At 44.7% G+C, this 25,302-nt stretch overlaps 1 protein-coding gene across 3 annotated transcripts in view; it reads right to left on the reverse strand.

The window, feature by feature from the left end:
• Positions 1 to 16,621, reverse strand: part of ETV6 (ETS variant transcription factor 6) — a 125,235-nt gene extending 108,614 nt beyond the window's left edge. For 2 of the 3 annotated variants that reach the window (XM_015870767.3, XM_085522491.1), the window contains exon 1: positions 16,164 to 16,614. Coding sequence is in view for 1 of the 3 variants with exons in the window: in XM_015870759.3 (XP_015726245.2) it covers positions 16,164 to 16,196 (33 nt within the window). In the remaining 2 variants the exon portion in view is untranslated. Of the gene's footprint in view, positions 1 to 16,163 lie in introns of all 3 variants that reach the window. The other variant, XM_015870759.3, reaches the window with a different exon arrangement.
• Positions 16,622 to 25,302: the final 8,681 nt, after the last annotated feature.

Consider the following 25,302-nt stretch of genomic DNA (forward strand, 5'->3'; position numbering starts at 1 on the left):
AACATCCACCTCTCATGCCATTGGCCAACATAATAAGAGGCATTACTTTTAGGGCAGCCCTACTATTTCAAAGAAAAATGGAGGGTACCACAGTCATTCAGCAGGGCTTGCATGGAAGCTACCTTTCCAAATCATGTATTTTTGTTTTTACATAATCTGTTTCCATCAAAAAAACAAAAAACAAAAAACAAAAAAACAAAAAAAAAAAACCCAAACCTCCCCTTCAGATGTTTAGGAATTGTCCTTGATGATTACAACATTACAAGAAATACAGACTATCTGTAAGTAGCCAAATCTTCTAGCTAAGGTTACGTTTCTAAACCAAAACAAACAAACAAAAACACAGCACTGGACCTCTTCACTGCCTGGTACCAGCTGTCATTCTATCCATGTAGAAGTGGTCTACGTTACTACTAGTCTACCATCACATTACCTATGAATGGAGCACCTCTATGGAGAGGTGAGAGAAGGAAATTGTACCTCCAAAATGTCACCAGAGACAAAAATAAGAAAGATGAGCACTGTAAATATGCAAGAAAACAATTTAACAACAAATGGAGATTTCTTCCAACGCATGCAAATAACTGATAATAGAATAGCAGCCAGGTGAACAAGTGAAAGGTCAGGCTGAACGGTGCTTTGGGCAGCCTTATCTAGTGGAAGATATCCCTGGCCAAGGCAGGGGGCTGGAAGTAGATGACCTTCAAAGATCCACTCTAACCTAAACTATTCTATGATACTATGAATGACAGATGAGTGAATAGTAGCCAACCAATCTAATTTAGTAGCTGCTACACCGGTTTCATACTTGTCTGATAAATCTCCTGAATGTTTCACATTTCACAGGAGACAAAAATGAACAGGGGAAAAAAAATGAAGCCTTCCAAAGTATGTGAGCCTAGTTTTCCAACTTGTATGTAATACAGAGGCTTGGGAGGAAAATACGATTCCCTGTGATGTGCTGAAATAGGGCAGTTAAGCAGCCTTTCATCGCAGTCAGCATCCATCCCTTTCTCCTCCATCAACAATGTACATACATCAAGGAGAGTTGACTTATCCAGGCAAGGTCAGCCTTAAAACCTGCCAGGCCTCAAGTTGTGAAGTCTTGACCTGGTGCAGGGGAGAAGGCAGGTAATCAATCAGGTAGTGAGTCTCATCTTGCAGATGCAGGGTGCAATAATGGTCAGCAAGTAGTATCCCTCCCAAACCATCTGCCTATATGACAGTCATCCACCAGACTCAAGACACAGTATCAGCACAGCTGTAAGCAGTCACCAGCCTCACTTGAGGTTAGACATGGAATGGGGACAGATAGTTGAACTGAGGATCAAGACTAAAATACTGAGGGTCAATCATCTGCCTGTCTGGCAGGTGTCATGATAGACCCAGTGTTTCAGGATGTGAAACACTGGCTTAAAACACGCAGTGGACTCCTCTCACAGCTTCCCTCTGGCCTTCAATTTAATATATTAAAAGACATAGTAAAGCTACTTAGTACTGCCACCATTTCCTACTTTTGATGCTGTTGGTACAGTCATCTGCAAAGATAACGAGAAACTGTCATAATTAGAAAACATCTTATTTCTGAGGGAAAGGTGTTGCTTCAGTCAACTTCCTTGAGTCTAGCAAAACAAATTAAGAATGTTATTCTGAAATGCTGATTCATTCCGCTTTGTACAAGAATACCTCAAAATACAAACAAAAGAAACTGACTTTCCTCTTCGCAAATGCTTAGGAATCTGACCAAACTTCCAAGTTTGCTTAACCAATGACGTTTTTTTTTCATCCCACATTTGAACTCTTGGAAAAGGAATTGTGTTAAAAGCAGTAATATTACCTGTGTATCAAGTCCCTCAGCTAGCTATCAGCTGCAATGTGCTATTTCACATTAAAATCTGGACAAATCTCCATTGTTGGAGATTACATATATAGGCTTACAGGTCAACAGTTCTACATTGTAGAAACGTTAATATTTTCAATACATTTTAAATTCATTATCCTAGACATGGCTGAGGCCTACTTTCATGCATGAACCAACACACCAGCGCCTTGGAGAATCTTCTCATCAGAGTTCAAAACGGGAGGTTTAAAATAAATAAATAAATAAAGTGAACAGCCCCAAAATCATATCCAGGCACTGTTAAATCGTGTGTCTGTAATCGACTGTAATCCGGCAACATTAATTATACCGGTAGGGGTTACAGTAAGATCACTATTAATTATTTTACTACAGAGACACAAACAGTTTCTACTCATGATCAGATTCTATTTCGCTAGGCATTACGCTTTATGGAGGGGCAATCACATTAAATGACTTCAGGGTCACAGAGCATGCAGCAGCAGAGCAGAGACTGAACTAAAATCTTCCGTACCTCTGTATAATATCTTTAACCCAAACCTATTCTTCTTGTCCAGGACAACTCATACATGTGCCAGGCTGGTAAATTTTTACAATCACATCACAAGGCCAGCATAGAAGATCTAAGAAAAATAAACCAAAACCTACAAGCTGGCCTAGTTTTCAACAGAAAAGATGTCAAAAATACCCTTCATGACAAAGCTAACACAAGGCATATACTGAGTTCACAGGAAAGCTGTGGTGAATGGAGCTCACAAAGAGCATTTATAGGCTGAATGTATAATCTCCATGTTTGCATGTTTCAGGGACACAGTTTTAATAGATAATTGAAACTCTGAAATGACCTCTAGATTAGGCACATGGGATGAACTTCCTCCCTTGACCCAGAGAAGCTTCACGCTTTGATGCACGGTTAAGCAGGTCCAGTCTGTCTATCAGCCCCGGCAGTACAGAGCAGCATAAATTTGCAATCATAAAGCAGGAGGGGGGTAGTGTTTGCTGTTCTCAGTCTACCTCAGAAGACTCAACAAATGCAAGCATCTTCTCATATTAAAGCAGTATTCTCCTACAATTAAGGCTAAAAGGCACAGCTAAGGTATGTTCAGAAATGCAAAACAAGCCACAGCACAGTTGGAAATCCACAGATGCCAGGCAGTGGGGCCTGATGCTGATAGCAGAAGGTTCCTTCGTACCTCCAGGCAACACCTCTACCCTTCAAACAAACTGCCCAATCTGCTTGAGATGATTGGCCTCTACGGGTATCAGAAAAGCAAAAATGGTTCCTTAATGAAGAACCACATTTTAACAGCCAAAAATTAATACTGACCAGTTTTCCTGAAGCTGCTCTGTTGAGTCTAGAGGGACAGACCTTGTAACGAAAGCAGGTGGGAATCTTTAAAAGCTTTGGTTATGATTTCAAGTGACATGCATTTAGCCAAAGCCTTACCCAGAGTTTCATCAGCGATGAAATCCCAGATCAACTGGCAGCACCACTAAAAATATGTGCCCTGCCCTCCTGTACCCATCCCCATGTGCTAGCACAGGCCGTTCACCTTAATCCAGACCTACTGCCCTATCCAGCACATGGCTGCACAAACATCCGTGCCAGCACAAGGGAGGAGGAAGGGGAAGGGTGGGACAGATCCTGCACGGAGCTACCACCTTATCCTGAACAAACGTCCTCAAACTACTTGTGCAGCAGAATAACAATGGTGCAATGCCTCTAAAGAATGGTTAGAGGCCTGCATCAAAGCAATCAACTGAACATCAGCCTGAAGCTGGACATGGCAACTATTCCTTCACAGAAACTACCCAAGGGAGGAGGGAAGGTGTGACTCCATACCATAAAAGAATGCAGGAACTTGAAGGCCCAGTGAAGGATGAAGATCCAGACCTTCTGATCTAGTCATAACTTTCCCTTGTCTCACTATATCTTCACTCTTCTTCATAACATGCTAAGAACCCACTTCTAGTGGTGCCAAATCCCTCTGTCTGTGCTTCAAAAGGAAGCAGTTCTACACAGAAGCCCTCATTGAACAGCTTACAGTATAGCCAAACAAGGTAGGCTGCAATGTTCTACCTGCACTTATCACTAACAAAGAAGGCTGAATTTTGGGAGAACCTTAGCCTGTGAAAAGGGAACTGACAGAACAAGCAAGAGCCAAAACAGGAGGCTAGACAGTAGTTGGCCATGAGAGAAACAGATGTCTCAGCACAAATGACTTGTGCCTGGAAAAATGCTTGGTTTCCAGGGCTTCTTCACAAGCCATGGCCAGCAGAATTAACAGTGGATGGCAGCGAAAGCAAGAAATGGAGAGAAGGACGTTAATGACCTGGCCATGCGAGCAGCCTGCTACTTTTGCACGTTGAGATCTGAGCAATGCCCTTTCATTTAAGGCAAATGCTATGCAAGCCCGCAGCAATGGGAAGTCAGAAAGGCTACGATTACCCTTTCATCTAACAAGCTGTTAAGAAATCAAAGTTAAGGTACTTTCCATTAATGGTCTATGCCACTCCTAGTTTACCATTGTATTGCCATATAGGTTATCAAAACCTTGCTTTTTTCCACTGGGAGGAAAAGATCTGATAGAGACTATCACCACTTTCTAAAACCAGGTGTATCATTTAACTCCTGTTTCAAGTAACATAAAGAACAAAAGGACCTTGCAGTTACCAAGGGCTGCGCTTTCCCAGTTATTTGCCACCACTATTTTCAGAGCTGGGTTTCAGTGATGTGAAAAGAGGTAAAAAACCTCATATACTTGAGAAAAATAACACAATTTGGAGTCTGCATGTAAACGAACATTTGGAAACACAACAAAGGAGAAGGCAGAGCACCAAAAAAGGCTGACATCAGAAAATTTAGCCCTGCTTCATCCAGACTACCAACATAGCGGCATTACAGAGTTCACAGTTAGCTGCTCATTTGTTCAAAGCCAGTGTTTCAGCACCCAGTTCTATGATGCCTCAACAAGAATGATACCCAAAGCTTAAGTCTGAATTGGAAATCCAAAAGTCAAAAAGTTGAGTGCATTGCAAACACATATCAGATGTCATTAATTAAAGATCATCTACAACACTCAAACAATATATTCCTTGACCAGAGGACTGTATAACTAGCACTCTCACACTCCATTGGTACCAATGTCTTTTGAGAATACTCTCAGGGCTTTTTTATTATCCCCATGTTGGTAGCAGATACAACATTTCAGATGTTCAGGCTGTGTGGTCAAGGAGGAGCCCACGGCAAGGGGACATCAAGTTAGGTGGCACTTGTCTGGCTTGCTAACATGTCAGCTGAAGGACAGCACTCAAGACATAGGGCTTGGCAGAGGAGACACAGGTATTTGCAGGGTTTTTTTTTTTCTTCTAGCCAGCTCACCTTTGTATCTTTAATTGCTCACAACCTGCATTAGTGCAGGACAAGCATGACTTGGAAAATAGTTCACTTGCGCAAAAGTAAAACATTTTTTCTATACAGGGTCCCACAAGAAGGTCCTGTCTGCCAGCTTACTCATTTCTTAATCATTAGTGTAGAAAAATGAAGTCTGGGCACCTGGTAAATAACACTTCTTCCTCAATTTTCTCAGCTGTTAGGAACCTGAAAAGAAGAGTCAGGGAACCAAAAGCAAAATGACCAAACTCACAAATTAAGATAGTCACTCCAAAGCAGGTCGCAGTCATGCTGATAGCATAAATTAATGGAAGTGCCGGACCTGTCCCTGTATTGTATAACACCTGTTCATCAGCAATACAGTCATGCAGCTGCCTGTTTGTCATCCAAACAAATGCATCCTCATCTTGCAAGGAACTGTGTTCACTTGTTTCTTATCAACCATCAGAAGAGGTGTGGCTGGCACAGCACATAGCATTTGGATTATCTAAGAATCTAATTATTTTTTCCACCCTCTATCAGCCAGATCTTGGGAAGAACCTAGAGAAATAAAACAGGTCAAAGCCCTTTATGCCAATAAATGGCACCACAGCTCAGGAGGATAATCAAGGACAGGAAAATCCCTAAAACTGTTCTGGAACAACAGTCACCAAGAAGTACTTCATAAGCTGGCATTCATCTCATGAATTTCAGGTGGTCAGACTGCCTCTGCTGAGGAAATATCAAAACAATATCAAGAAACAGAGCAGAAAGCCTGACTCATGTGAGCAGTTTTCTCAACTACTACTTATCCACCTGTCAGTGGTATCAATGGAGATATGAGAAGCCTAAATGAAAACAGAAAAATAGTAGGTCTGGTCTGACCAAGGGTCTGTCTAGGCCAGCACCATATCTCCAGTAACAGCCAGTAAGGAATACTCAGAGCAAGAACATAAGAAACAAACTCTCCCTTGCATGCTCCTCCAGCACTTCATAAGTTTGGTGTTTCCTGCATCTTTATCTTTGCAATTCATGGTCTCACATAGGTTCAGTCTAATACAAGCCATCTATTGAAAAGCATCTCCTTTTTGGTTTTGCATTGTAACTTCTGGCAGTAAATTTTCTACAGTCCCATAGCTTAGAGCAGGTAACCAGAAATACAGACACTAGATCTACGTTTGGTTCCAACAGCTACCTATCTTTTCAGGAGCAGAGGGCCATCCCATGAAAGCCTGCACCTTGCAGCAGTGCTGAGTAAATTTCCGTGTATTTAGCTTATGAAGACAGACAGGCTCAGAGCAGCATAAGCACGGAGCTCTAATGGAAATCAAGACAGAAGCTGCAGCCTTGAAATGCTTACATGGACTCTTTCATCACCATACAATCCTTCACCTCTTAGGAAGGAGCAGTAGGATTTCAAGGTACTCAGCTGGTACTCACCCCATTAGCACAAAGGGAGACCACTAGCAATGGGACTGACCAACCTAAGGACTGCAAAATGTGCCAAGAGAACAGTGAGAGGGGAGTCTCAGGCAGACAGCAGGCAAAAGAGCCTGAGGAGACCAGGGAGAGCATGGCATAATTTTACTACAGCTCTAAGTGCCGAGAAACTATGTGAAGACACCCAGCTCCACATTAATGAAGAAGGGCAATCACAGATCCCTCTTACTCAAAGGAAATCAGCTGCAGCAACGAACACGGAGCTAATGGAGACTTTCAAGTACCTTAGCAAACATACACCTATACTAGAAGATGAACATTAAAATCTGGTCTTCCAAGGCTTTTATTAGGGTTTTTGATTTCATTTGAAACTTTGAAGCTTGTTCTGCATCTATGATGTCTTCCTCTATTGCCTGCAAAACTTAATATTGAGGCTGATCTGGAGAAATATCCCTAATGTCAGCTCATTTTCTACTGCTTCAGTCCTATGCTGCTAATGAAGGTGGGTCTTACCACTAACCATTAAGTGAAAAATCACAACAGAGGATAACCTAAGGAGGACAGAAAAAGTTTCTGTCTGGCGCTGTATTTCTAACCCACTTCATTTAAACGTGAAACTAAACAAGTTTACTGAGACCAAGTCATAGCTATAATAGAAAAAGAGAAATTTAAAGGTAAATACCAAGTACAAAACTATACCAAAGCATGAATATAAGTCATATAATTTGAACTAGTGGGACCCACTGTAGTACACCTAAGCCCAAGCCTGCCACAGAGTCAAGACCACTTTAGACAACAGGTACAGAGGGTATTTTCTTCTGTTTACCCAATATACATATTACAAGGCTGGGAAATGCTCTGGAGCCGCAGAAATGGGAGGTTTGTTTTCTCCCTCCAGTCAAAAAATAAACACGAGGGATGAGGAACTAAATACTCACTAAATCAGCAAGACAAGCAATCAGTGCAATCATAAAAAATACATAATAATTTGCTTAAAAATAAAATTTTAATCAATTAAAGAAGATGTCAGAATGTACCAGATGCTTCCTTTTCCAACTACAAATATCAATTTATTTATTTAAGATTACTTTTAATTCTAAGGGCTTGGGGGACACTAAAGGTGGTTGTACAGGCAACTGCATTTCAATGCAAAGACAAATACAGTCTATCATAAATAGCATATTAAAAAATAAAAATCAGTCATTCATCAAATAAAGAAATTAATTATTTTCAAAAATCAAAAGATTTAACCAAAAGCTAAGGAAGTCTATGAGACCATGTAATTACGTATATAGATACTTATGAACACCACACAGGTTAGGAGAAAGGAGACCTAGATTTAGGCTAAATGTTTAGCTGCACATCAGTGCTTTAATGGCTCTCCACAGACGTGAATCAGTCTTTCTTTAGGACCAAGAATAAAGTACACGCGCAAAACTATCAGAACTGATTTGTAAATCTATTCCTTTCCTTGTTGCTTTAAAAAATTCACAGCGCAAGGTCTGTACAAAGCACAGCACTTCTTCATTAATAAGATGGTTCAGCAGCTGCTTGCAAGCATTTGGCCAGGTAGCAAAGCAGCAGCACTTGTCCCTGTCCCTGCAGCCTCCAGTAGGGACATTTGTTGAATACATGAAAAAGAAGGAAAAAAAAAGAGTTAATTCATTGGAAACACATTTCACAAGGGTGATAATGGGAACGGTGAGACCCTTGGAAAAGCACAGTTCAAACCACATTTGGCTCCTACAAGTAATGTCTGTCCCTCAAAAACAGAAAACTTCTGTTTTTCAGCACTGATCTGTAATTCCCCTTTCATGCATTCCCTGAAGGTTTTCCCCCTTGTCATTTGAATCTGAATAATTAAAGCAACAAAACTAATCTCTCGCTACTCCAAGCAATCCAAACTTTACAAGACCCTCAAAGAGTCACAGACATTCTTCCTCCGCTCTCTTCACAACTAACAAGTGCTCTTGAAATCAAAACTGTTAGAGGTTGAGTCAGAGACTTCAGAAACAATTTTGGAGGAGACTAATAACTACTTGACACCAGCCTTACAGTTTGTAGAATTTTACACTGGAGCATCTACATGACTGTATAATATCAGGGCATGTCTGTCTTGCTTGGGATCTTGTCTCTAAAGAAGTCCATCTCAGGAAAGCCTCAATAGAAAAAGCAATCTTCTCCCATGGTAATTAGAGGCTGTTTTTTTGTCCCCTCAGTAAAAGCTGTCAGGATTAATATCTTCTACGTATTCCTCTACCTACTTTTAAAAATCCATTTGTATTTACAGCCTCTGCAGCATCCTGCAGCGGTGAGTTCCATAATTTAACACAGATGGAAGAACTTGTTTCAAACTTGCTCACTGGTAATTTCATTGCCTGTGTAGTTGTGTACTATCAGGTAATTGCTCCCCATACACTACTACTGTGTGATTTTATAGATCTCTATTATATCGCCCTCAGCAGTCTCCTTTTCCAAACTGAGTCATTTGAAGAGTCACAGGCAATTTAGCTTCTCTTCCTATGGAAGGTTCCCCAGGCTTTTCATCAACTTCACTACACATTTCTGTTTATTTTCCAGTGCCACTACAAGCCCTCTTAATAATCAGTAAAATATGCTATAACCAGAACCAACACACAGCATGAATTCAAAATGCAATATACAGATCACTCCTGTTTTGCTCTCAGTTCCTTTTCCTGCTACAGGTTTAATTGCCTGTTTGACCTCTAGCTGAAACCTGAGCTCATTTTACCTTTCAGTTCTCCACAGAATTGTTTCCTAAAATCAGATCCCAGGTACGAGGCCCATCAGCAGATAAACCAAGATCAATAGCACAGGACTGACTAGCTCAAGGAGACTTCTGTTAAGCAGAAGAGCCATGAAAGCACCCTGCTCAAAACTATCAGGGGGGGAAAAAAAATATGGAAATAGCTCACTTTGTCCTCCTCTCTGAGCCTGCAGAGCCCAGCTACTGCCCATCAGCATGATCAAGCTGGTTGTATACACAATTAATTCTCTCTCATAGTGCTCTGAATTTTAAGTGAAGTTGTGATTTATCTCATCTGGGAGGTATCAAAAGCCAGCACATGGTCAGCCTACGGTGGTTCTGATGACTCAGTTGGTGTTGGGTAGCTTGCTAAGGTACTATCTCCACTGTGTCCGAGCCCAGTGTTTACAGGGCAACAAAAAATACACAACTCAGACCACACACCACGAAACATTTTACAGCTTATAACCTTATTCCCCTGGAAGCTACTCCTACTCTGTTCCCCAGATCCTCTTCCAGAGAGCCCGTTCGCTGAACTCATTTGGCAGTGCAACGACCACTCAGACTGCCATCTGAGGAGAGCATTTTATCTCTACCAACACTCTGGTTCCTGGAACTTCCCAGTACCCCGGGACACAGCAGGATCCTTGTCCCTCTGTGAAAAAACCTCAGACCTTCGCTTCCTCATCTCCACAGTCACAATAACTTCAAATACCCAAGTCAGGTTGTCCACTTTTAAACTGGAGAAAGCTGGTCCTCAAGAGCTGTGGTGAAGCTCCAGATCAGAGCCACCGCAGCAGCACAGGCAGTGGCACAGCTAAGGGCAGATCACCACTGACATTCTACCGGCTTTGCAGGCTTCAAGCTACACCTCAGCACGGCTGGAAATCACCCAGTCACTCCTTGCTGATGTGGCATCAAGGACCCACCTGCTGGGAAATGATTCTTCCAGTGGCTTTTGCTGACAAGCAGCTGCCCCAGAGCTTCTGGCTCCTCAAATCTTACTGCCCATAAAGGCAGACCCTGGGCAGGTTTAAAAAGATCTGGCTTGCGTGTGTTTTTATACACAGAGCAGACTCAAAGAAAAGAACTTGCCATTCAAGTGGCAGTGTGCTGTGGCAATGTTCTGCTTTACCAGAAGAAAAAAAAAGGGACTCATCACAGGGTACAATCCCAGCAAATATATCAGATGAGTTCCGAGAAATTGGGAAGGAGCTCCCCAACACTGCTGTTAGATTCAGTTTACTCCATTCAACATTCAAGCACATCAGCAAAGTTTCACAGTACACCATTAACCATGGAGGCTTATTTTACAGCAAGTCCTTTTAAGGGGAAAAAAAAAAAGGAGAACAAAAGGAAAATGTGGTTTGCAGATTCTGAATGCCTCGCCCTAACTGGATAATTCTGTTTCTGAATTCTAGTAGTGCTATCTCTGGCATTTTATTAAACATTTCAGTCATCTGGTAGAACTCCAAGCTCCTGGATTTCCACAGGTTCCCATACATTTCAGAAAACATTCCTAGTTTCCAGTAATAGATGCTTTGGAAGAGCCCATTGAATTCATAATGGGAAAAATCTCTTCATCCATACTTGGTTAAAACACAAACATTACAAATAATCTCACTTTCTACTGCATCCCATCAGTTTTAAGGATGTCCCTTTGTTGGTTTCATTCACATTAAACTCTCCATTTTCAAAACAAATAAATTCCAAGTTTGATCAGACCCCACTCAGGGAAAAAAATAATAATTCAGACAGCAAGAAATCATGTCCGGTTCCTACCTACAACAGCTTTTTATTTAATTATAGAATTAAAAATATAAACTCTGCATTTAATATTAACCAGCTGTTAAGAGATTAACACGGAAAATCCAGTTGTCACACTGCAAGTATTCTGTGGGGCTATTCTACCATTTAACTCTCTCAGTCAGACCCAGCGTTACTCTCGGCATTCCACACATTTATAAAATGATTTACAATACTATTAATTTCCATGTGCAAACATTCCACAGAACACCAACCAACACAAATAACACCGTGATTGCCCATTTCCCTTTCTTCCCCACCTTGTCTCTCTCCAGCCTGCCTCAGTGCTGACACTATTTGCTAACTATACAAGGGCAGCTCTGAAGCAAAGGAAACTGCATGCAGCTTAATAAGGGATAACCTTTGGAAAATCATTTAGATGAAGAGTTGTTTGTAGTTTTCTTTAGTTCCTATACCCAGTTCAGTTTGGAGCTCAGCAGTATTACAGTCAAGAGGCAAGATCATATACCACTAAAAGGCCTAACTCCATTCAAAATGCATTATTTACTGCTGCTGCAAAAAATCCATAAACAACTTCAGCTAAGTTTTCTACATTTATTTTCTACACAGTGGTGGCGTTTTTTGAAAGGAAAAAAAAAAAAAAAAACCCAAAAAAAAGCGTAACTATCATCTACCTTCAAGTTCCTCGTGCTACTTAAGAAATACATGAGGCAAATAGCTGTACTCTGCTCTCCAATAAAACACTGCCTAAAGACAACTCGGCAACACAAGACCCAGTACTGGCCAAGTTTGCCTTGTAGTCGTAAAAAATAACCTAATAATAGAATTGTTTGCCTCAACTCTGCTGTCAGAAGCACAAGAAGCTGTGGTGGCCTGTCTTTGCTCTTGCTCTGATAGCAGAGAATCATCAGTGTTGGAAAAGACCTACAAGATCATCCAGTCCAACCGTCCACCTAACACCAGCAGTTCTCATTCATTAAACCACATCCATCTACACAACATCTAAACATTCGCTGAACGCTTACAAGGTCAGTGACTCCACCACCTCCCTGGGCAGCCCATTCCAGTGCCTGGCCTCTCTTGTGAAAAAGCAGTATTTCCTAGCATCCAGCCTAAATCTCTCCTGGTGCAGCTTGAAGCCATTCCCTCTGGTCCTGTCACCACTTACACAAGAAAACAGGATGAACCCCAGCTCACTACAACCTCCCTTCACTTAGTTGTAGAGAGCAATAAAGTCTTCCCTGAACCTCCAGACTAGGTAATCCCAGCTTCCTCAGCCATTCCTCATAAGGCTTGTTCTCCAGACCCCCCCACCAGCTTTGTTGCCCTTCTCTGGACATGCTACAGGGCCTCAACGTCTTTCTCATAATGAAGGGCCCATAACTGAACACAGTACTCAAGGCGCAGTCTCACCAAGGCTGAGTACAGAGGGATAATTACTTCCTTGCTCCTGCTAGCAATGTAAGCCAGGATTCTATTGGCTTTCTTGGCCAATTGGGCACACTGCTGGCTCATACACAGCAGTAAGAGTCAACCAACATCCCCAGGTCTGTTTCCTCTACACAGTCTTCCAGCCACTCTGCCCCAAGCCTGTAGCATTGCCTGAGGTTGCTGTGGCCAAAGTGCAGGACCAAGCACCTGGTCTTGTTGAACTTCATCCCATTGGCTTCAACCCAGTGATGCAGCCTATCCACATCCCCCTGCAGGGCCTTGCTACTGCCCTCAGGCAGATCAACATGTCCTCCCAACGTGGTGTCATCCACAAACTCACTGAGGGTGCGCTCAATGCCCTCATCCGGGTCATCAATAAAGACAAGGAAGAGGACAGGTCGCAGTACCAACCACTGGGAAAGTTACAAGTCCCCCAGTGTGTCAACAGTGAAAACAGTACATCACCACTGCCACCTCAAACACCGTGTGACCTAAAAAGCCAGGAAAAAAAGAAATCAGACCACTCACTCTGCCACTCATTTCTGCAATAAACATCATTGTTTCCACGTCGCATTACAAATACTTAGCCTCACTGCTACGCTGCGGAGGTAGGTTCATTATTATTTTATGCCTGTTTCACAGAAAGAGAAAGCAAAGGCCAAAGAGAACATTTTCAGAAGCACTTGCTTATGATTTGCTGTTGCTCTGGGGATACCCAGCTTATGGCACTGAATCACAAATATTCCAAAACAAGCACATGCGAAAAAATGCAAACAGTTCCTTTTTGGACTGCAGCTCAGAACTCTACTGCTGGCCAAAACTACAGGTTGCCCCAGCTTTCCTTTCTCACACATTAAGCAGATTATGAGCAAACTTTTTGTCAGGAGACTTCACAACGCAAACTGTCATTGGGAAGCACTCAAGAACCCGGGTGACTTTCTAAAAGGCGGGTCTATCTGTACAAGACTTCACCTTCTGCTTATCGTCACTTCTATCAGCAGAGCGCTGCTCAACTGCCTCCATCCAAAAAGCAATTTGAGACGCAAGGTACAAAAATACATGTAAATTATCATTAAAGGATCCTCTGTTTAACTGGGGCATTTCAGACTGGGGCTGCTGTTTTAATGGGTTGCCTCCCAGGAAACTGACTTCTCCTATAATGACACAGTGAATAGTAACGACCGGAGTTTAATTGGGACAGTGTCAGTAAAATTTGGCTTCAAAGGGATTAAATAGGCTGGTACAAAGGAGTTAAGTGATTAATCAGATGTTAAATACGTATGTACGTTTATACTCTGGCTTTCTCCTATGCAACCCTAAACACTCTGAACTTAACGGGAGTTTTGTCGCTGATACTAACACAAGAAGCATCAGCCTCCCAGCAGAGGCTCACCACCAGCCTTGCCAAGCGCACACTTGAGTACTGGTGGGACCAGATGTTAAGTGCTGTACTTCTCTCTTGGAGAAAGAAATACATATACAAATATCTGCCACAAAGCAAATACATACCAATATACAATCGCACATACCTACTTGACATGAACAAAGACACTACTGCAAGTTTATATTGATTACAAATAGTTAAATACGTACCAAGATTTCATCGCCTCACAGTTTTCCTAAAACTTATCAGAGTGCTTCTTCGATAACATAGATAGACTGCACATCAAGCACCTCAAGCACAAGCAGAGCCCGAGACTTCACTCCCTTTGTCAGAGCTTTCCATGGCTCATCGCCCAACTGCCAGGGAATTTACAGCACGCAGCCTTGCCCCATGTTGGGGCAGGGAATAAAAACAGAAAAAAAACCCCACAAAACGCATTCATTACCACCTCTGCCACTTCACAAGCTCCTAATGCAACACCTCAGAGGAAAACTACTTCTCAGAGCAACACAGTGGCTGTGCAGCCACCTCTGATAAGCACGGAGCTTGCTCCCGTGCCCTAACCCGCATGCTGCAGAAATAATGGTGCGCGCTCATACAGTCACGACACTGCTCAGCAACTCCTCCGAAATCTGGGTGCCCACCACAATCAGCTTTTGCTCCATCTGTTGGAAACAAGCGCCCAAAAAGCCAATGGTACTAAGGAAAACCAAGCAGAAAGTTATCCAGAGTGGTATGGGGAAGAAATGTTATCAGTCAAAATTCACTCTTCTGTCCGTAAGATTTGCTATATTTGAAACTATTAAAACCAACACCAGGAGGTAAGCAAAAAAAAATACTCTGCGCCCCTTCTGTTTCCTGCCTTCCAATTGTCCCATATTCACCAGCACTTGGAACAGCACCTGACAGCAGCTTCTGCCTAGGCAAGGAGAGCTGAGAGAGCCCGTGCATGGACAAAACAAACTGAGCAGTAAAAATAGGTCCAGACTGCAGCTTGGAACAGGTTGCTTAAAATAGGCATTTCACATTCCACGTGAACCTGCCCTGTTAAGTGTAATGAAAAATCAGTGGTCAGTAATTTCAGGACTCCAGTACACATTTCCTTGCCTCTCTCCTGACACGGATATATCCCTCTCCCGATGACTCTGTAACACACTGCACCAAGGTGAGGAAAGGAGCACTTTTACCAGTCCCCTAACCAGCAGCGCTCTTCTTGCTGACCCACTCAGACCAGAAACCTCCTATTCCAAAGCGACCCAGCTCCAAAACAACCAAACGCAGCCCACCCCACACTGCTTGTGCCTGACACTCGCCCAGAGATCACACCCGACCTTCCCATGTTAGTTCCTAACAATCGCGGCACAGCTGTATTTCAGTTCCTGCACGCAGGAGTTTGCTCGGCCGACTGTCCTGGTGTGCCTGCGTTATTGTCGTGCCGCTCTGCAACACGCCGCCCCGTCACCCGCCGTGTCCGCCCGTGCTGCGGGAAGCTCGGCCGGACCCTCGGGCGGGGGACACGATCGACTAAACTGAGCCGGGCGCTTCCACGCCACAACCACAACCACAGCACGGAGCCCGAATGGTTCCTCGGCCCAAAGGTGCCAAGGGGCAAAAAAACGCGCGGTGCTGAGCGCTGGGCCCGCTCCTTTCTCCAGCGGACAGGGACGGGGCGATGGGGAAGGGGCGCGGGGGGCGGGCGCTATCTGCGGCGGGGATGGAGGGCAACGGGGTGAGAGGGACGATGGGGTCTGTCCGCGCGGTGCCAAAAGGGACGCGAAAAGATGCGAAAGGAAAAAAAATAATAATAAAAATAAAATAAAAGGAAATAATAATAATAATAAAGTCGGGGTAATAAAGAATAAAGCCAAACAAATGTGAGAGGAGAGCCGTGCCCGCGGGAGCCCCGAGGAGCGCATCCCCTCCCGGCACGAAACTTTCTCCCAACTTTACGGCGGGGAACGGCGTGAGCCACGACCCGCAGCAAGCACCGCATGGAGGGCGGGGGGGTGGGATAAGGGGGGGGGCTCAGCTCCGGGCAGAAAAACAGACAGACAGCAAAATACAGCAGAAATAAAGTGAGATCGGCAAACAAAGCTGTGCGAAGCAGCGTGCCACAGAGGCAGCGGGCGGGGCGGCTCGTTACCTTGATGCAGCACTGGGCAGCTGGCTCAGACATCTCTCAGGAGGAGCTCCGCGCAGCTCAGCGGGCGGCCGGGAACTTCTGGGGCTCTTCCCACCTCCCGCTCCCCGCCGGCCCCTCACGAGGAAGTTGCGGCCGCCACCGCGACCCGCCGAGCTGCCCCTCGGGGTCCCCTCCCCGCCTCCACGCTCTGGGGGGCGCTCGGAAGCTGCCGCCCCCCCCCCGCGCGTGAACGTGTGCGCGCGTGTGCGGGACCGCGCGTGTGGGAGCGCGTGTGCGCGGGGCAAGGGGGGACAGAGCGAGGCGGAGGAAGGGAGGGGGACAGTGAGGGTGAGGGTGAGGGCGGGCAATGCCGCCGCGGCCCCCGCTGCCCACCAGTGTTTTCCTTCCTGGAAGAGAAACCGAAAGGCGGCGCGGGCCCGACCGGCCGTGCCCCGCCCATGGAGCCGGAGTTTCGGGGGCCCGAAAGTGACGTGAGTTCCCGGCAGCCGGCTCCGCCCCTTAAAGGTGCCGCTGCTGGGCCAAACGGCCGCAGCCCGCGTGCTCCTTTGCGCTTAAGGAGAGCTGGGACGAAGGGGTCGGCATGCCGCCATCTGCGCCGCTCCGCCGGGGGGAGGCGGCGAGGGAGGGAACGCTGAGACGTGCCAGCGTGGGCGGAGAACACAGCGAGAGGGAGGAAGGAGCTGAGGGAGGCGGTGAGCGGAGCGGAGACAACAACAATGGGCTTTGTTCAGCGGGAGGGGCGGCCCCTTTAAGAGCGCAGACCTGGAAGTGGCACGGGAAGTCCGGGCAGGGCGCAGCGCTGGATCCGCGCGGCCCCACAGGGGGCGGGGAAGGAGACACGGAACCACAGCGGGGATGCGGAAGCGAGGGGGGGGGGGCTCGCAGCGCCGCTCACACACTATGGAGAACGGAGCGTGGCACCGCACGTAGCGGCCAGCACGGCGCCTTGTCCCGGTTGACGTGCTGGGGGCGAGGAGGCTTTCATCCCTGTGGCGTGGAAGCGCCTGGCTCAGTTTAGTCGATCGTGTCCCCCGCCCGAGGGTCCGGCCGGGCTTCCCGCAGCACGGGCGGACACGGCGGGTGACGGGGCGGCGTGTTGCAGAGCGGCACGGCAATAACGCAGGCACACGAGGACAGTCGGCCGAGCAAACTCCTGCGTGCAGGAACTGAAATACAGCTGTGCCGCGATTGTTAGGAACTAACATGGGAAGGTCGGGTGTGATCTCTGGGCGAGTGTCAGGCACAAGCAGTGTGGGGTGGGCTGCGTTTGGTTGTTTTGGAGCTGGGTCGCTTTGGAATAGGAGGCTTCTGGTGTGAGCGGGTCAGCAAGAAGAGCGCTGCTGGTTAGGGGACTGGTAAAAGTGCTCCTTTCCTCACCTTGGTGCAGTGTGTTACAGAGTCATCGGGAGAAGGATATATCCGTGTCAGGAGAGAGGCAAGGAAATGTGTACTGGAGTCCTGAAATTACTGACCACTGATGGTTCATTACACTTAAAATAGGGGAAATGGTTTTAAGTTAAAAGAGGGAGGATTTAGGTTGGATGTTAGGGGGAAGTTCTTCACTAGGAGAGTGATTAGGCCCTGGAACAGGCTGCCCAGGGAGGTTGTGGATGCCCCGTCCTTGGAGGTGTTCAAGACCAGGTTGGACGGGGCCCTGGGCAACCTGATCTAGTAAAGGTGTATGTTTGGTGGCCCTGCCAGGCAGGGGGGGTTGGAACTACATGATCCTTGAGGTCCCTTCCAACCCGGGTCATTCTGTGATTCTGTGATTCTGTTATATGCAGTGTGTGAGGGGCACGTTTGAGGTCATTACCTACTAGTTCCAGCTGTTTGCTTGGATATCTCCTGCTCTTCAGTCCCAGCCTTCATCACAGGATGTGGTGAGAAAGGCACCTGCTCGCCCAGGACAGGAGGCTGCTAGGATCTGCCAGTAGGCATCCTGGGACAGGCTGCTACAGGCCATTTTGCAAACCAGGAGCAACTAACTCTCTGTGCTTTCTTGCAGCTTATTACAGCTTTGTTTTAAGCAGTCCAGGAAATTAAAGAGAAAAGAGGAAGGGAAAATAATATTCCTTCTCAGCTTAGCAACTGACAACTTTTTAATATAGGGCCAACTCAATAAGAAAGAAATCTTATCTACCCCACTCTGCTCTACAGGACTGCTCTGCTGGAGAAGAGTCATTGCATCTTGATTGCTTTTATGGTGCAGCTCTCTCTGCTATTATTCTCTCTGCTTCATCATTGTATGACATTCTCCCTTTCTTCCTGCATGATTACCGCTGGCTTTCCTCAAGTGCTGAGTCATTATTCTGTACCCCATGGCAAGGAGTTTTGTGATTCCTTATGTTAAATGTAGAAGTTAGAGATGGAAAGGACCTGTTAGATCATCCATTCCACATCCCCATTGGTAGAGTATTTACAGCACATGATCGATCCATCCACATTAGTTTTAAGTTAGTTATGTAATGGGGCTTCTGCTCCTTCCTTTTGGAGTCTCTTTCATGATCTCACAGCTCCCTTGGTTGGGAAAATATTTGGTCCATATTTTCACGTGTCCAGTTTCACCCAATTACTCCTGGTTATAACTGCGTATTTTACTGCCCTAGTTTTTTTTTTTAATCTCTTCTATGGCTTTCTGTGCCTTTCACCCAGGTATCACTTCTTTTCCTAGCCACTGACATTTGTTCTTTTATCTCCTTTTTTTTATATCAGTCCCTGCAGCCACTTTGTCACTGTCGTTCATCTTTAATCCTCATCCATATCCCCAGCCACTTTTAGAAACAGGTAATTTCCCCAGTCCTTTGTAAATGTAGCCAGTGCTCCATAATGGTTTAGTCTGTCTGCAGGTTGCCACACCAGCTTCAGAGTTTGTCATCTTCCACCGCCATGAATGAGTGTTACAGACCTTCTTACTCCTCATTGTTTCCTCTTGCGATATAATTGTAATTTAATATTCTTCATCACAACTATGGTGAAGCTGTGTGATCTGGGTCTAATTTTTTCTGCCCATGATTTTGACATCCAGATGTTCACTCTTCCTGGGTTCTGATATCTATGCAAATCTTCATCCATTTTGGTTCCTTTCATTAGTTGCCATCTCCTGAGACTGCAGACTGCATGGTCTTGGCTGCTGTACAGGAGACAGGAAATAATACATCTCCTGGTGAGCAGGATGGTCTGTGGCTGAACACAGTTGCTCTGGAGATGTGAGGAGAAAGCTTCTCCAGCTGTCAGCTTCCCCTTAGATCTGTTCTGTACAGAGGTTGCCCAGAGCAGAATGGAAGTGCATTAGCTAATATTAAACCTTGAATGGGCTCCCAGCTTGTTTCTTTCCTTCTCACCAAGAGTCTACTGCTCAGCTTATCTACAGGGAGGATCCTGTAGTTCAAAGCAAGATGTATGATCTCACAGAGCCGTAATAGATGCCCTTGCCAGAAATCCCCTAACTTTTTGCTCAAATAGATGGTAGCAATACTAATTCAGGCAAAAGGTAATCCTATTCTGGTCTATAAAGTGACACCAAGTTCCTCCCTTTACTAGGGCTGTCATGGGAAAGGGAAACTGTGGTGTTGGAAGGCAAGAGCAGGAAGAGAAAGCTGTAAACTGAAGAATGATCTTTTTGCTTGTAGTGGCCTGAAAATCTGGCATTGGGTGCTCATACTTTTGCATCTAGAGTTTGTCCCTGAGAACAAAGCAAGCCCTTGCTTGTAGTAGGTGACTCCCTATTTAAAGGCACCGAGGCTCACTCCCCTCTGCTTGCCTGATGTAGCCATCTGGAGGGGCCTCCTGCTTCCCGGGAGCCAAGATTGCCATGAGAGTGCCACAGCTTGTCAAGAGCATGGAAATACTACCTGCTAGTGCTCTTTCATGTGGGCATAAATTACAACAGGAACCAGAACATAGGCAGAATTTAAGATTATAAAGCCCTGGGAGCACAAGTGAAGAACACAAGTGCCCAAGTTAACTTCACTTTTACCAACTGGGGGAAAGAGGGCAGCCAAGAATAGTCTTATAATGCATGTCAACTCCTGGATATGTGGTTGGTGCATGTAGTTTTTCATATGACAGTGGGACTTTCTATGAAGATTGTAATCTGTTAGGGAACAGTGGGATCCACCTTCCTGGAAGAGGCAGGACGACCTTTGGCAGCAGGCTGGCTAATGTAGTAATGTGCTCTTAAACTGAAGGACTTGAGGAGTGGGATCAAAAATGCTATTCTCGTTACATGCTCACAGCTGGAGAACGAGCCAAGCCAATCAGAACTGTGATAAATGTTTCTTAGCTGCCTCCCATGGCATGAGCCAGAAGAAGTCACTTCAATGATGTGAATAGCTATGGGGAATGCTCCTGTATTCCTCTAGGGAAACCTGCATCTTCGGCTCCCTTTTCTGAAGTGACTGTGTACCAATGTGCACAGCATGGCAAGTAAGAAGGAAAAATTAAGAGAGCTGTGTGCAGTTGTAGGACCTTCATCTCACTGTGATCACGGAGACATGGTAGGACAGTTTGTGTGACTGGAATGCTGTTGTAGATGGCTGTGTACTTTTTAATAAAGACAGTCCAGTAAGACGAGATAGTGAATTTGCTCTTTGTGTGAGAGTACAACTGGAAGGTATTGAGCTCTGCCAGGAGATGAATGATGAACCACTGGCAAGTTTATGGGTGAGGATTAAGGGGCAGGCTAATATGTGTGACACTGCTGTGGGTGTTTACTTCAGACCACCCAATCAAGAGGAGGAAGTTGGTGAGTCCTTCTACAGACAGCTGAAAGTAGCTGTTTGCAAACCTGGGCTTCTGGAGAGCCAACTATGACCTCTTCAAGGACCTATGAAGTTCCATACATATATGAAGAAACTGATTCATTTATTTAGTTCTTACTTCTTTCTTATTTTTGCAAAACTAGTTTCATTTTCACCTTCTAAAGTTTGAACAGACAAAGTCACTTCTTCTCCTTTAAATTTCCTGGATGGACAGAGATGTACTGTTCCTCCAGTACACACTTTGCTAAGGCACATCAGTCCTCATCCACATTTGGGTCTTGTACCTTACCTTGAAGATCCTGACCCCATAGCTCAGTCTACTGACATTACTGTGACAGGCACAGCATCAAGTTCTTAAGGAAAAAAACACAGTTGGAGACAGTAGTAAATTCCAAGAATGTGAAAGCAATTGAGACAAACATCAATGTTAGAATGCAAGAGAGTTTTTGATCCTGAGGAAAAAACAGGAAATCCATGCACATTGGTACACAGATGTGCTCTGGTAGGGATCCCCAATTGCACATTTAGCACTAAGATTCTTTTGTCCTTAGCAAACTGATTTCTGAAACTAAAGTGTGTTTTAATGACTCTGGTATGCATCACTTTTCATCATTTGCAGTAAGTTTAGCTTTCAGTTCATATTCCCAGGCAAATCCTTTTCCCAAGATTCACTCAGCTAATGTTTCTTGTAGTGGAAGCCTCATGCTTGGCTTTTCAGGAATACTTAAATACATAAATATATAGGACATTTTGAATTAATGCCACCTATTTATCTCCATGGAAACTGCAAGAGATATAAAACACAATAATGCTATTTGATAGAACTAGTTCTTACCTATGAAACGCCGTTTTTCAACAGTCACCGCCATTAGCTGATTCGTGTGGATGAGTTCATCAAGATGTTCTTCATTTTGCAGTGTGACAGGCAGCTGTGCATGGATGTCTAGAACATCACTTGTCTTTTCACATCACTGTCTTCACTTCTGAAATGCATCATCCACCCCCTTACTGTGCTCACATCCACTGTTCGGTCTCCATAAATGCTCAGCAAGCATTGATGAAGAACAATGGGTGCCATTTTTTCTGTTTGGAGGAATACAATGACACACCTTGGCTTCATACCCCTCTCCCATGTCAGATGCCATTTTGTCAAACTGTCCCTTTGTGGCCATCTGTCACACAGCAACAAAATATAATGGAATATTGTCAGGAGGGTTTAACCTCTACTGCCGTCTCACCAACATCTGTCTCTAATGTCATAGACCAACATGACAATAAAAGAGGAGGCAATACTTTTAGAGTAGGCCAATATTTCTACAAAAGCCTGGCCTCTGTTTGCCTCCTACCTCCCTTTAGATGCTTATAAACATTTATCCAATATCCTCTCAGTTTTCTGAACAGACCCAGGTTATTCAGCCTTTCCTCATAGGGGAGATGCTCTTAAACATCTTTGAGGCCTTGAGCTGGACTCTTTCAAGGAGATACCTGTCTTTCCTGAACTGGGGAGCCAAGAACCAGACTGTCAGTGCTCAGTCGAGTTAGAGAGCTCTCAGTTTCTTGTAGCATCAGGGTAGTGTGTCTTTGTTGTGTTCAGCATACATCTTATATAGCATTCACTTACAGACAAGACATTCCTGTTCCTCTGACAGTTCTTCTAATCAGTTAATTGGTCCCAGCTTCTCCCAAACAACAGTGATAAAGGATGAAAGGTTCCTTAAGAATAACAGGATTAACAATGCATATCAATGGAACCTCCTGTCCAGCCTTAGAAGCAAACAGGCACTGCTTGCTCTTGTCTCACACTCTGGTCTTCCAGGGTTTCACAGTGATAAGGTCTACCAAAGAGTCTGATAAGCTCTTTGGTGACTTGCTCACAGTTAAATCTACCCCCGCACCAGACACAGTAGTCTAAATGTGGCTTCACCACAACAAAGTAGAGGGGGAGAATCACCTCCCTTGACCTTCTGGCCACACTCTTTTTGATGTGCTCCAGGATACCATTTGCCTTCTTCAAGACAAGGGCACATTGCTGGCCCCTGCTCAACCAGGACCCTCAGATCCTTCTCTGCAGAGCTCCTATCCAGCAGGTCATCCCCTAACAAGTACTAATGCATCAGTGGCTCTTGCCTTGTCCACTGATGCAATTGCACCATCATAAAAGGCCACTAGGTTGGTCAAGCAGGATTTGTCCCCATGGTTCTCCCATATCACCTCCCTGTCTTCCATGCACCTTAGCATATCTTCCAGGAGGATCTGCTCCATGATCTTTTCTGACAGAGATGAAACTGACAGGCTTTTTACCCTTCCTAAAAATGGGTGAGATGTTGCCTTTTTTTTTCCAGTAAACAGAGGCTTCCCCTGATTGCTATGACTTTTCAAATATCATTGAGAGTGGCTTTGCGACTACATCAGCTAATTTCCTCTTGTTCATCACGGGTGAAAAATGCATAGCTAGTGGTGATGGCTGTGTTGAAAAAGAGTGTTTTGTAGCTGAGAATTTGCTCTATTAAATAGTGCAGCTGTGCTCTTTGCATCGGTTGTAATTTCCATAGAAGTAATTAGAAGGCATTACTTTCATAGCAGCCTTCATAGTTGTGGCCCTAGACAATTCCTCTTCACTCAGTGTGGCCCAGGCACGCCAAAAGGTTGGACACCCATTCTGTAAGCTGTGTCATCATCACATGTTTTCACATTCTGGATTACTTTGAATCATCTGGTATATTGCTCCTGCATATAAGGGAAACACCTTTCTACTGCTGTGAAAGAAGATATTCTCATAGGTAGGAGGGGAAGAGTTACTGAGGACTGCGCTGATTTAACTCCACAGGAGTTCAGTTCACAGGAGTGCAGCTTCTTCCGATGGACAAGTTTATGCTTACATTTGGAAAGCAGGAGTCATTGTACAAGTCACAGTTCCGAGACATGTTGACAGTGCTACCGCTGGAATGTACTTGAATGCTGCATCAACAAGTGGTTGTGACAAAGCTCCCTAGAACTCCAACCCAGCAATAGCTAACCCAATCAGACTGGGTTAAAATGTGTGGGCTCAGGAGAGCCCATGTCCTGGCTGGGAGCTGGAGAAGGGACAGTAGTTTCTGAGCCACAGTCAGGCTCCTGAGCCTGCCTGCCACTGTGGTGTCAGGACAGTAAGGGGAAATGGCTAAGAGGAACCAGAGCAAGAGTGTGGGGGAAAATCAATAGCAGGGAGCTGTAGAGGAGCTAGGGTAGGTGAAACCTATCCATGTGACCTACTTTAGCAGGTGTAGTTAATTAAATGGAATTTAAATCTCTGAAGATATGTGGGGAACTTCCTGACATCACCCAAAGATGGGCAGGGGCTGGGGCAGGGCTACATGTGTCAAGTATGTGATTAACCATAACCATGTCCCAGGCCTTCAGTGCCAGCAGAGATTTCCACATGTGCTGGCTCATTTCTTGAGCAGGCAGAGCTCTACAGGGGACACAAAATCACTGGTGAATAAGGTAAAGCACAAAGGTATACCAAAAATAGGATATTTGGAACACAGTTCTGCAGTGTGCTAGGTCTCCAGCTACCAGTTTCAGATATAAGCTGTACCTGCTTTGTTCTTATATTGTCCAGAACTGAGTAACATCTGTCAACACTGTTAACCTCAAGAATTCTAAATAATTAGTTAGTAGTTATTTATAATTAATTACTTGTCTCTCACTTCAACATTGCAGGATTTTGAAGGAAAAGACTGGGGGAAAAAAGTTAAATACAAATGTATCTGCATATTCTGATCTTGCTTCTGGATTTTGTTTTGTAAACTACTACTTGCAAATTTATTCCCCGAATTTTGAATGCTATGACACTTTTTTCTCTTTCATTATAGTTTTTTCTTTTTCCATCTGTCTTTCACTCCCTCTTTCCATTCCTCCCTCTCTCCTTGCTTTCTTTCATCCCTTCCTGACTCCCTGCCTGCCTGTCTGCCCATTTCATATGTAATTACATGGTTCAGACCAGGAGAATTAAGGAACAGGAAAACATATGATGAAACTAAAGGTGAAAGTAGAAAAGCCATCAAACTATGTGCTGTTACTGCAAAACGTTCTAAACAAAAGTAAACAAGAAATAAAAGCTAAAGGGACAGAGTTCAAAATTTCTGTCAGATCACACTGAAGTGATTTACATTTTACAGACACTGTGGCTGGTTTATCCTTCTTCTGCTCACTTACCTCAGCTGCAGAGGTGAAACATACTTTTCACAAAGCCTAATCCTCTCTATTAGTAATATTTTCACAGTCTGGTTCCCTTTTCCCCTCCTTTTTTTGGCATCATTTTCTCCACAGGGTGACAGGATTATAGCTGTCATGCCCGTTCTGAGTTGTGGTGCGCACTCTGTCATCCATGTCATTGT

Source organism: Coturnix japonica, chromosome 1, assembly GCF_054131305.1.
Source record: "Coturnix japonica strain WE chromosome 1, WE-NBRP24, whole genome shotgun sequence".
Classification (NCBI taxonomy): Eukaryota; Metazoa; Chordata; class Aves; order Galliformes; family Phasianidae; genus Coturnix; species Coturnix japonica.